General features: G+C 35.2%; 1 protein-coding gene across 3 annotated transcripts; it reads right to left on the minus strand.

Moving 5' to 3' along the window:
- Nucleotides 1–1,682: 1,682 nt before the first annotated feature.
- On the minus strand, nt 1,683–13,973 carry LOC116777333 (uncharacterized). Of its 3 annotated transcripts, XM_032670826.2 has the most exons (11): nt 13,687–13,973; nt 12,927–13,565; nt 12,451–12,562; nt 12,269–12,357; nt 9,614–9,701; nt 7,816–7,892; nt 6,592–6,670; nt 6,120–6,243; nt 5,603–5,665; nt 3,855–3,934; nt 1,683–3,714 (listed from the first exon to the last, which is right to left on the minus strand). In XM_032670826.2, exons 1-10 carry the CDS (start codon nt 13,703–13,705, stop codon nt 3,863–3,865), a joined length of 1,362 nt encoding a protein of 453 aa, XP_032526717.1. In that variant the 5' UTR covers nt 13,706–13,973; the 3' UTR covers nt 1,683–3,714; nt 3,855–3,862. The 3 variants fall into 3 exon arrangements, 2 of the variants coding, with proteins under 2 accessions (XP_032526717.1, XP_061382315.1); XM_061526331.1 differs by lacking the exons at nt 12,269–12,357; nt 12,451–12,562; XR_009753416.1 differs by lacking the exons at nt 1,683–3,714; nt 6,592–6,670 and having other exon boundaries at nt 3,856–3,934.

Consider the following 13,973-nt stretch of genomic DNA (forward strand, 5'->3'; position numbering starts at 1 on the left):
GAAGAATTGCTGACACCATTTCGCCATATCACTTTTTGCTTGAAGATAACGTTGCTCACTGGAAGGATCTTACTTCTAACGGTTCCATTAACCGCTGCAACATGGGTCTTTAATAGTTCAGCGTACAACTACCTCCTGAATAAAAAAGGCCGTTAACGCTTCAGCAATATTAGTCTAATTGTAGTTTCCCTTGAACAATCGGTGTCATTTACATCAGCCAAAATCTGCTTCTCTGCCCTTAAGATAACTAATAAATACAATGAAAAGCCTAAAATTTTAATATCTTAAAAAGTTCTGCATAATGTACGGTAGAATTTTAACTTGTGTGACAAACACGAAGAGAGCCTTGTGGTATAACGAGGATTTTGTAGCAGGAAATCATCTCGTTTTGTGATTCTAACCAATATCAGAGACAAACAGACTGATAAAACAATTTTTGGCTTACGACATCAATTAAGAGTTTCTTAATAATTAAAAATAATGCCAATGATCTCAATTATGAAGTGCTTAGCCAACTTGCATCGTAGAAAATATTATACTTATCGGAAAACAGCAATCAATTGTGCAAGCGCAAGATTTTGCTCCAAGTAAGATAACATTGTACCAATTATGCATTGAAAAGTAAATGGTAAATTATGTAGACAAAGAAATTCGTCAGGAACCAAAGCGGAATAGAAGCTTGCAGACATCTTATTAGATCCCATATATTTGATAGAAGCGTGGACAAAATAGGCCAGGATATACTATTTCAGATAAACATCAAAGTTGGGAAATAATGTTGTCAGTATAGAAATATGCTATTCCCCGAGTTATTTAAGATTCGCCGACCACATCGTACTCATTGCAGAAAATGCTCAGCAATCAGATAATTCTTAATGAGGATAACCACATCAAACTTAAATATAATTCAGAATTAAAATTCATCGGTAAATTTTATACGCTTCCTTTTAAGAATATAATCTATACACAACTGAATCATCGCTGTTCATATCAAATGTTGAAGCTTTAAATATATTATTAAAACAAAATATCGCAATACGATTATTAAATAAAATTCGATTTGTCATACATTTAATATTAAAAAAAAATACAAATAGAGGCTCTTATACTTCAATTTAAGCACAGATGCATTAAGACAAAGTTATAAACGAATTAATATGGCATAAAGTATGTATATATGAATTTTATAAGATATGAAAACAAAATGGCGGAAAACGCAAAGAATAGATATGTGATTACCATTATGAAATGTATGTAAACATTGATATGGTTTTTATGTGAAAAATACTTTAATTACTAATCTCTCAATGTGGCACTTATTATCAAGTGCCCGTGATAAATATTGAACGCAGCTGCAGATTATATAAAGGTCAGAGGTGGTGGAATAAAACAAGATCACTTGGGCGCTTGACACAAACGCAACTTCTTATAGGAGCTTAATGTTATATGATTTTTATTTATAATGCTAATTCGCTTGCTTTTTTTCTTGTCCAAAGACTAGGGATGAAAAAATAAAGACAAATTCCTTACTATTTTATTCTAATAAAATTATTGCATAAAATTAAATTTTTATTATATATATACTAAGGATCGTGAAAGACATTCGCAATTACTGTTATGGTCAAGACTGAAAGAATTGTTGTTTTCATTTTCTGTATGATTTGGAGTTTGAAACAAAACAATAATAGGATAATTAAATTGTATTTCAATAAAACGTTGCTACGCTATTCCTCATACAAACAAACATACACCGCTCTTGATACACAAACTCACAACGTACGCCTCCCTCCGCGTCGACCTGCTCTGTGTAGTTATTACTATTACAGCCGTGTCGACTCAGCGGGAACTCTCACACGCTACAATATATGAATACAGCAGAGCGCCGACTGTCCGCTCTGCACTTCACTGTGACGTCACGCCGGAGCTCAGCTTGTTATCAAGAAGCGGTCGGAGCACGCGGTAATATTAAAATATGTAAAGAAACCTAAAGCGATGACTAAAATTCCACATTAAAAATATCAAAAACATCTTAGAGTAGTATCGTACTTTATAAAATCCTCATGCACGGGAGTTATACAAATAAAAATATAAATCGGAATTCAAAATAATTCATGTTCCCTAAAAGTCAAGGGCGAGTCGTCAAAACATTAAAAAGGTTTGTACAACCCGGTGAGGCGAGTGCGATCAAAACGAGAGAGGGCGTGACCTCTGAGGCCGCGAGCTCACGCTCACAGTACAGTGCGGACCTGCGTGCCGTCCCTTTAATGTATGTTGAAGCGAGCCGCTTCCCAAGCACGCGACACGCCGCCGCCGCCTCGTTCGGATCGCACCGACCGTTCGATGAAAAATGCATCTTAACATGAAAGTACCAAGGTCTAATACAGTACAAAATATATTTACATCGACCAACAATAGTGTGCACTTGATAAGAACGCTAATTACGTGAAATGTTAATTCGCCATCCCATAGATACGGTGATATAGCGACTTCCTGCGGCGCGACTCGACGTCTATTGGTCTGTTGATCCTATACAAAATCTGTGTCTACCGCGTTTATAAACCTAGTACGGACGCGGTCACGGAGCTCAAGGCTACGTCAGAGTCGGTCGTCCCTAATGTAATTACAGCTACGTTAAGGCAATTTCGCTTATGCAAACATTAACTTACACTTATCATTAGTTGCATAACACTCGCTTCGTTAATATTATAGTATTGCTGTGGTTACCTCTTGTACTCGCTCGTCTACATCACGCGTCTCGCAACGACAGACCGGCGGAGCTGAGGCGTATTAGAAAAATATACAACATACATCTATTAAGGGCTAACTCTTGGCTTGTACGTATCTGGTTGCATTCAGTGTTCGCTTCTTCCGCGTCGCAACTCACATTGAATACCTATTGTCAATAGAGACCGCTGTGGCACGACCCGTGGCCGTCCGTGGCCGACGCGTCTGTGGCGGTGTGTGGTTGGCGGAACTAGTAGTTTCATTCAAACGGCACGTTAACTAATATACTAACAACTTACTAAGAGATAGTAATAAGACCGTTCTTGATATACGAATGACCAAAAACTATTTTTATAAATACAATAAATTGGTCAAGAATAGATTAATTTTTACAACTATAATTATTTTTTATATTCTCTAAGAAATTGAAATTATTAACACATTATATTTACACTCCCATCGATTTCTACGATTTTGTTGAGCATTTTTGTTTATAAATAATATACGCATTGGTTCGTCTAGCGTTGTCTTAAGCTCTGTTGACCCTGAGAGCTTCGCTCATTGGTCGGTCGTCACAAAGGCCTGCACTCTGTGTGACTCCTCAGTGTAACTCGGTTGTAATGAATCACGCTGCAGATCACGAGGCTGTCGATATCGCCTTTGAGTGTAAGAACGCTTTCTGGAGCGTTGAAGCCGGAGCAACCTTAGATGGCTCAACGACAGTCGCCGTTGCTCTCAGAGCACGCGACCCTTGGGCCGCTGGTCGGTGGGGCGCCTCGCAGTGTCCCATCCCTCACACTCGAGGAGCCGAGGCGGGCGAAGTACGCGAGAACTCGAATCGTCCGTTCCGACACTTCCCTAACAATCACTCACTACTCTGAATGTTATTGAATTATTTCCTTGTTGGTTGTAACGTGGACCAATGTCTATGGTTCACTACAACCGAGCCGGCGTTAATGTCTCGCCTTCCAGACTATCGTCTGCTCGATCCTGTAACAAAAGTGTAATTTAAATTATATATTTCCAATATCTAAACTTATATAAAAATAATGTCGAAATGTATATATTTTTTCTTGTTATTATTTAATTTAATTAAATTAGATTTATAAAATTATCATATAGAACACCACCTTAAATATTATTCATCCTCCCCGAGGGCAGCCATTCTACCGTTGACAGTAAAAACGCTGCTGAGCTGCTCTAACAATGTCTGGAACAAGTAATCAATTATGTTAAACGTTCCTTCCATTACATTTTCTAAAATATATGAGTGAATAATGAATAGCGAGTAACTTTTGATATCTATATATATAAATGTCAAGTTGGTTTGTCTATGCTTCGAAAACTCAAAATATTCTGCACCGATTCAGCTAAATTTTGACTCCATATACAACAAGCTTCAAGGATTGTTTCTATCTATTTTTCGCGATACTAACGTATCCCTAAGAGCGGCGTTAACAAACAAAAAACTTTGCAACGGCACACGACTCGCAGTTAAAAAAAATATGAACAACCTAGTGGACGCAAACGATTTTAACGGCGCCCTTCAAAGGTAAAGATGTCCCCACTCCTAGAATGCCCATAATCCCGATCGATACACCGTTCCGATTTATAAGATCGTAATTCCCAATTCGATTGGCGTCCGCAGTCCCAATTAACAAAGCTCAAGGTCAACCTTTAGAAACGTGTGGTCTAGATTAGACAATTGTATGTTGCATGTACCCGTTGGAAAACCAGTTAGCCTCTATATCTACACAAAAACAATGGAATAACAAAAAATATTGTATACCCAAAATGTATTGAAAAATTAAGCTTCAATAAAACGTGCTGTCTTTTGTTGTGCACTACATATGGACCGTTAATAGTTTTTCGTTCATAAATCATCACACATTCAGTCTGGCCATACATACTGTTACAATAAAAAAAAAATGCATTTGAATTTGGAATATGTTGTTTTGGGACGTTATTTTTTTTAAGCGCCAATTCGTCGTAACATCAATGCCAAATGTAAAATATTACATTTGCCCTGTGCGCAGGAGAATTAGATAATGCTAGTTTACACCACGTATTTTAAAAGATGACGTGGTACTTACAGCCTATGAGAAAGATTTTTGAAAGTATTTATGCTGAAAGCTCTAAGGAAGCTTCCCATATAGTCAACAGAGTTAACAAGCACTCTACCCGACTTAGTGATGGTTTTGTCGGGCGTTAGCTATTGAAGAATGACTGGGACAAATTTTTGTGATAAAGGTACCGAAGCTTCGGCACAAGTTTATCAAGATTATTGAGACGGCAGTTAATTATATAGTCCCTTCATAAAACAATGTTCAATAACAAAAAATAGTTCTTTCTAGACTTGGTGCGAGGTCATAAAGCGTGATGCAATAGATTTTGCTTAAATAGGAACATAGGACTATATTATACTTGAAGACTAATCAATTGGACTATGACTTATGATCAGTTTTAGAGAGAAAGCTTTCCACAAAACGCCATATATTACGAAGACTATAGATAGTCCGTATGATTGACAGAAAATAATTTCCCGATAGGAGGGAGTTCTGCTAGTGATAGCTGACCTCGACGCAAAAAGGACTGTCATAGCCAGTGGAGGTAGCTTCAAAAAAGTTTTATATATTTTTAACTGCTTTATATTGATGTATAATAGATTTTTTTTTCTTTGAATGAGAAAGTTGAAACGGTTCGTATGTAATGACGTCAAGTTGAGGTATGCATACAGGCAGAATATTTTGTTTGACATTCAGTGACTTATAGCTTCTATTGGTTTTAGACCGATTGGAATATATAGTAATAAAAATATTTTTTTGGAATTTTATAAAGAAGTACACAATTTTCTAAATAAAAGGGTCATTTCCTTTACCTTATCATTGTCGCCGCCATAATTGGTCTGCTTGCCGTTAAGTATTTGATTTTTGGATGGCAACTGAAACATTTGTATAAAAATTTTGTTATTTTAAGGTTATATATACATATATATCTATATATATACATCTTTCACTTTATATTAAGAGCAAAATACATAGTTGTTCGAATTCACATATTTTCTACATGTACGAATATAATTATTAATTGCTGGTCTTATTATTATGTCTAAGGTACAATATCAAAAAGTTCTCTCATATAAGTTATATCTTAATTAGTCATATTTATCGATTTTGATTGAGGAATTAACCACAGATAAAGAAAAATAAAACAATCTGTACACATACACATTCATAGCAACCACTGAACAACAAAGCGTTTATTTATACTTTTTATCTTGTTTCGCTGTCCTTATTTCATTACGTTAGAACTGATCAAATATGTAGTCAATATGTTGCTATGTGATGTATCTTAGTACTGTGTCTTTGATTGACAAACCGAATAGGGAAACTTACTTTGAATAGGGCCAATATAAGTGTATTGATTTTTTTCTTCTTATTTTCTAACAGGCACGTATTTTCAGTTTTTTGGTCTTTAGCACGCGCCATCTTTTCAGTTTCATCTTTGTGGTATTGCAATCTGCGAAATACATTGTTTGTTGTTTTTAATAATATTTCTACGGGCATTAATGAGTTACATTTTCTTTATCGACACAACCAATTTCGTGACACCAGCCATTTCTATACAACTTTAATCTTTAAGAACTCTAAGCAATACTAAAGTCTATTCAAATGCCAAACAAGTGCAAGGTTTAACTGACTCTGGTCTAAGTTCTCTTTAACTTTAACGGCGTCAAAATAGTATTAGTCAATATCGCCTGGGCTGAACTAGTTCGTTTAAATTTCGCGTAATACACAAAGTAGAAGCAAATGGTAAACTTTGAACTGTAACGGGAATGTAAAACTGGCGTAAGCTTTTATACCAAACCTGAAATCCATGATATCACAATGTTTGCATTTTTTTGGGAACGGTTCATAGGTGTCGCGGTCGCTGGGCGAGCTGCCGACTGCAGACAAAATCAAGTGGCCATAATTACACTCGCTCGGCGAAAAACACAAACACACAGGCAGACATTCATTATGCAGTTCTCTAGAGAACGATACACATCTACTTCGGATCACTTCACTTGCTCGTGAGCTCGGAGCATCTCTCCTCCTACAACGGCTCGAAACATCAAAGACACGACAGAAACGGAACGGGCTCAGAATGAAGTTACACTTCTGTGGCTCTGGGTGAGAGCGTCTTAGTTTAGTCGTTTCGTGCTAGTGACTGAATGGACATTGCTCTACATCTGTACGCTGCAGCAAGGAGACGAAGCCGCGGTATATGGTGCTGTGCGCTTCAACTATACAACATTCAAATTCGAACCAGGCTTATCGTTATCAGTACACAGCAAAGCATTATGAAATTTGCATTGTACTTTCTTTATAATAGTTCAATGTTGGGAGGAACCAATTGATACAGTTTAAGAGATTGGCACAGATTGTCATCAAACTAGTGACGTAACAGTGATGGGGCTAGAGTGACATATGTCACTATATCGATATCGATAGTGACTATATCGATATCGATAGCTTCCGATTCACAGCCTTTCCTTAACTTTAAACACAGTGAAGTTACATAAGATCATTTATCTCGGACAGTTCATTATATATAAACAAATTCGCAAGCAAGTGTTGAGCATATTTTTATAGTTTCAATATTTTCTTATTTTATTCAAGTCCATGTTCATGCTTTTGACGTTGAAGGGACCAGTGCGATACCTCTATGGCACATTTAATTATGCGACTTGATTTCTATATAAGTACCATGAGATGACTTTATTTGGTAATATATTATTTTATTTTAAACGTAGAATACGTTAGTTAGATAATTGCTATTAATTTTGATTCACGCTCTTCTATTTGTATGTAATAGGTACCATTTGTCCCCATTATTTTATTCTATATATAAATGCATGTTATACTATTTGTTATAATATTTTGGGTGTAATTAAATTTGCTTTATACAATTGTGGCCTTATTTGTAATTTTACATTTACAAGCCGTTTCCAATACTGGTCCATTCAACGAGATAAATTTCTTTGACAATTCGTGCTTACTGGAAAATTATTTTTATGTTTAAATTATTTATCTATGAAAATAAACTTACATGGCTCAATGTTGTTTTGATGTTCGAGTAAAATTCTTTTTGATGACTTCGAATGTTTCGAGTCAAGTTGTGATATTCTGTAAATTAAGATTTAGTATGCAACATTACTTTGTTTGCAAATGCGATACATGTGTTGTATATAGGGAAAGTATAATTAATATTCTTGTAATGATTTGAATAAATAACATTTTATATGTTAATTTTTTTTTTTTTTAATGAAACTAGTATTATTCGGATATACTACGCGGATTTTATTATTTAAAAACTACATAATCCCGACGTTGCGGTTACTTTGCAGCAACCGTGATCACGGGCAGACGAGGTGTGAATGTCTGTCAGTTGGTCCTTGTTATTTATCATCTACCGCCATCGATTTCTTAATTTTCTGGCGTACCGCTCTGGATGCCGGCAGAATGCGCTTACGGTGTCTTGAGGTCCTGCGGTGTGGTTACGGACATGGGATTTTATATTTTTAAGAACGGGGTCCCAGGTGTTTGATAGATTCCAGCCATCTTCTGTATTGAAATTGGGATGTTTTTTAATTTCAATAGCCTCGCGAATTAATCTCGGTATTTACTTGTCTTCCCGAGCGAGGATTTGAGGTCTATCAAACCGAATGTAGTGGCCTGGTTTGTCCATTGTGTGTTCACACACTGCTGACTTCGACGCGCGCCTGTTTTTGATGTCTGAGATGTGTTCTTTAACCCTTGTACCGATGCTCCTCTTCGTCTGTCCAATGTATGGTTTTGGTTTTGTTTTTTTTTTATAACTCAGAACATCAATTTGAAAATCTAACTGCCGTGCATCCGACCGATGTTGTCTAATAAGATGACAAAGTAACCGTTTACTTGCCTGGTGGAATATCCTACCGCTGGAGTAACCAACACCTTTGTGATGCTGACCACCTAGAGGCCGAGCTGCAGCATGTAAAAAATGCTCTCACCATCAACAACCTGCCCGCGCCTCGCCAGCATCGCAAGAACCACCTGAAGCCACCCACAGTTGAACGACAACCTGCGATACTACCATATGTGAAAGGAGTTACTGACAGAATAGGCAACATTTTGAAGAAGGTTTCCATTAAAACTATTTACAAACCACATAAGAAAGTGAGCCAATTCTTGAGACCAATCAAGAGTAACATTCCTTTACAAGAAGCGGGTGTATACAAACTCGATTGTGACTGTGGCTTGTCATTCATTGGACAGACGAAGAGAAGCATCGGTACAAGGGTTAAAGAACACATCTCAGACATCAAAAACAGGCGCGCGTCGAAGTCAGCAGTGTGTGAACACACAATGGACAAACCAGGCCACTACATTCGGTTTGATAAACCTCAAATCCTCGCTCGGGAAGACAAGTAAATACCGAGATTAATTCGCGAGGCTATTGAAATTAAAAAACATCCCAATTTCAATACAGAAGATGGCTGGAATCTATCAAACACCTGGGACCCCGTTCTTAAAAATATAAAATCCCATGTCCGTAACCACACCGCAGGACCTCAAGACACCGTAAGCGCATTCTGCCGGCATCCAGAGCGGTACGCCAGAAAATTAAGAAATCGATGGCGGTAGATGATAAATAACAAGGACCAATTGACAGACATTCACGCCTCGTCTGCCCGTGATCACGGTTGCTGCAAAGTAACCGAAACGTCGGTATTATGTAGTTTTTAAATAAAAAAAATCCGCGTAGTAAATCCGAATAATACTAGTTTTGTTTAAATGTATAAAACTCGCGAAAATCTTCGATCTCATTATGTTAATATTTTTTTTTTATATATTATGTTACTCACTCGTTTTGTAAAGGTGGCGGTGGGTTTGTGAATATCATTGGATGATTTAATGACATACTTTTGTCATCTGTAAAATTATTCGGGACCTCTGAAAAGATATTGATAATTATTACTTAGTATTGAATAAACGCGTCTATTTATATACTAGTGAATGCGTTCTCCTTTGTCCGTGTGGATTCAAAGAGTAAATAATATTGTACACTATAATAAACTAGATAGGACAACCAGTTGAAAGCGCCATCTAGTTTATAAACGTTACTTCATATAAAACACTAATTACATGCCGAGTACGTACTACGCAGAATTCTAGCGTAAAATATGATCTATGCCGGCATCTAAACTTCATAAACGGTAAGTTTCATCGAGATCTGTTTCGTAATTTATGTTTGAAAGACTACCATTACCAATAAAGAAGGACATTAGGGAGTAAGGCTTTAAGGAGTATAGGTTATCTTTTAAGTAATATCAATGAATGTTCAAGTATCAGAGCAACTTTGTAGAGCGGACACATTACGTTGACTATTTCAAGTCTCTATCGCATAGAAGTTCTTGTTATAAATAATATGATTTCAAATAAAAATAAATTAGTATTTTTTTGGATAATGTTAACGTATCTTCCCATGTATTTGCCAAATAAAATTGGACATTTTAGAAATTGTTAGTCAGCTACAATAAGCGATGTGACAACATTAAAAATTATATGCAACTTTGCAAGTTAGTCCGTCGATTGCAATGGAATTTCATGATAGTTTTTTTAAGGGTTTTAAACCCAAAAACTATACGAAACTCCCCAAAAAAAAAAAAAAGCAAGGGTAGAAGTGTGTGCTTGCGAACATTGTTTTTAGCTATGAGATAAGTATTAGGGCTATTATTTTGGGTAATTTTAGCAGTTTCCGACATTAAATTCGTTAATTTTATACACCAATGGCTTAGTTAATTTCAATCGAATCATCTCTTATAAAAACATTTTTTTTGTCGGCTGTACATAAGACATAAGGCTATACATTTACCACTATTTAAAACATATTCCTAGTGATGTCACAAAATGAAATAAACTATTATTATAAAAAAAAATAATTACAAGAGCTTTTAATTTTTTGGTAAATATGAATGTATTTTTAGATAAACATCAGTAATATAAATATTCGCTAGCACTTATTATATCTTTAGTCTAGTTATATTGTTCTGAAGTCTTGATAATATATTTCTTATTTGCCAGAACTGTGTAAAAATAAAATATAAGTCATTCTTGATACCATATATTGTGTTAAGGGTATGAGCGTTGTACGAGTAAATCCAATAATCTATACAAATGATATGATGATGATGAGTACAATATTGACTTATAACTAATGGATTTATATTATGTAAACAAGCACTCCCGCCAGAGACATTCGTTATCTTTTTTTTTATTATATTATGGTCACATATTATTATAATATATACAATGTCTTTACGTGATTTTTTTTAACGTATTTTACGACATAGGTACCTACAAAACACATATATAGATTGCAAATGTAACTGACAAATTATAATTATAGAGCGACTTATTAACTACTTATATCTTGTATTGGAGGTTTTTTTCTGTTTGACGTAGAATGTCCTGAACTTATTTCGATTAAACTTTCCCATTATATAGATGAGATATGAGAATAATATATAGGTTATAATTTATCACCAACTCCCGTTTAATTTAAAGATGATCACACTATAAAAGTTTTATGTACTAAAAGTGGCGATGCAATCTATAGATGTCGCTATTGGTAGGTTTCCACATTATAAATTAATATCTAAATTTCTCTGAATGCAAAACCGTAGGAAACGCGGACGAAGTCACGGCAAATAACGAGTTAAATAGATTAGTATTATAGTCGCTTCAATTATAACCATGTCTCATATGTGAGCGCGATCGACGAGACGCAAACGAGATAAACGAGGACAAATCAATCTTCAGATAAACAACTTATACTGTCTTAATTAATCTAATAAGATATTGATCATGTAACAACACATATTTAAATATTATTTACGCTAAGCTAAACAAATATACATAGCATTTTTTATTATTAACTTAATTTTTAAATGAAACTAGTATTATTCGGATTTACTACGCGGATTTTATTATTTAAAAACTACATAATCCAGAGCGGTACGCCAGAAAATTAAGAAATCGATGGCGGTAGGTGATAAATAACAAGGACCAACTGACAGACATTTACACCTCGTCTGCCCGTAATCACGGTTGCTGCAAAGTAACCGAAACGTCGGGATTATGTAGTTTTTAAATAATAAAATCCGCGTAGTAAATCCGAATAATACTAGTTTCATTTAAATGAATACTGGCGAAAATCTTAGATCTCATTAACTTAATCTTTATATTATTATTTTAATTTCATGTATGAGTTCCGTACTGTTCTTACTTTATAAGGGAATTATAATATAAATAGTTATGACATCTTTTAGTTATAGAAGTATTGTAGGAACCGTCTTAGGATGTTTATATCTTGTGTTAGTAACAAGCTGGTTCAAACAATCGAATCTTTGAAACGATGTGGTGGTGTTAACCTCCCATCCTGCCGCTCACATACCTAAGGACGTGACTAATATTAGAGTGAGGATTATATATAAATGAATGTGCCATATTTCACTTACCTGGTGGCGGTGGTGGTGGTGGAGGTGGTAGGGGATGTATCTGGTTAATATTCGTATGATGAGCCAGGCCATGTGGTATGATGACCGTTCTGTAATTATTATTTTTTAAATAAATTAAGCTAGTTATGTAAAATAGATGAAATTATATATTTTCTATACATCATAAGCCAAATAGAACTTACTCATTGTGAATAGGTGGCGGAGGATTTGTGAATGGTAGATTCATCGACATATTAGTGTTTAATGTCAGATTAATTGACATATTTGTATTTAATGTCAAATTATTCTGGAGATCTGTAAGCACAGATAATAAAGTGATTACAAACATAGAATTAGTTTGATTTATAATCTATACAATTTATATATGTATGGAGATGATAATTGTTAATGAAAAGCGTTACAAGATAATTATTTCAAAATAATTTTGAGATAACAGGATATATTTAATAAAAATCAGATAGTGTGTTTTTATACATCAATAAAAGAAGTAAAAAACTATCTGTTATAAATGACAAGTTATTTTTGCTTTTAAATTGCTATTATAACTACAGATGTCAGTAAGTGTGTTGACTGTTTAATGCTTATATCAATCTCTTTGTGTTAGTATCATGAATTTTCTATTGCATGAATATGGTGTTTACGGCAACAAATATTTTACCTTGCGGCTGCTGTGGTGGGACTGTTGGTGGCACTACATTATTCTTTTTATGATGAGCAAATGCATGAGGTGGCAAAACTCCTGTCCTATAGAAGTGATGCTCTTCAAATACAGACGCATGCACGTATTTACAGATGGGATACGTGCAAACCGATGTTTGGTATTTGCGACAAAATGTATACACTCCCACTAATTGGCTCAGATCAAATTTATGTGCATATCGACAAGTTCCAGGACGTTTACATGACCCCCTTATGAAGTCTCTGCATATCGTTTCTTTAGGTTTTTCTGTTGGTTCCTGCTGTGAGCCAGTAACTTCATTCACTACTTCCTTACTTTGTGTTTCACTGACTTCCTCACTGGGGCCATTTTCGAATTTTGAGTCATCCAGTTCTTTTTTAACATTCAAGCTATATATCTCGTCTGGAGGAGGTGGCTCTAAGGGCAATGGCGGCTGAACCTCCGAGCTAACAGTATTACCAACATTTGGAGGTGGAGGCGGATCCGGAGCTGTATGACTTGCTTTTTCTATTAGATCCATTTTTGATCTTATAAATTTTTTCATATTCTTAAAATTCGGCGATGATTTGAAATTGATTAAATGTTCCGCGACTCCGACCCTTTTAGAGCTATATTGATCTGAAATTATAAATGTATTGGTTTGATATGGTATTAACGAACAGACGTAATTAAGACGGTTTAGGAAACAATTTAATTTTGTAAAGCTCATACAAATTTAAATGTATTCCATTGTACTTACCTGCCTCAGTAACCTGCATTTACCCGTGTTATTTGTTAATAGCCAACGCCTTCTTTATTTTATGTGATTATGGTTTTATTCATAGCCAGCTGTAGTATGAGAAGTTAGCACCATCTATTCCCACTGAATAACATTATAGGATGGCACCAAAACAAATAGTATACCCACTTCCTTTACACAAAACGATATAATTTGCTGTTTTAACTCTTTTATATAAATCACAAAACAACGTCAGTAAACAATCGAATGGCGACTAGTAGAGACAAGATGGCGGCTAGTATTATTTA

The sequence above is a fragment of the Danaus plexippus genome, chromosome Z (assembly GCF_018135715.1).
Source record: "Danaus plexippus chromosome Z, MEX_DaPlex, whole genome shotgun sequence".
Taxonomy (NCBI): Eukaryota; Metazoa; Arthropoda; class Insecta; order Lepidoptera; family Nymphalidae; genus Danaus; species Danaus plexippus.

Coding starts and splice junctions, on each gene's coding strand:
- LOC116777333 (XM_032670826.2), bottom strand. Junction 12,358..12,450: donor CCGCCACCTATTCACAATGA/GTAAGTTCTATT, acceptor TAATAATTACAG/AACGGTCATCATACCACATG. Junction 3,935..5,602: donor ATGGCGGCGACAATGATAAG/GTAAAGGAAATG, acceptor TACTTGTTCCAG/ACATTGTTAGAGCAGCTCAG.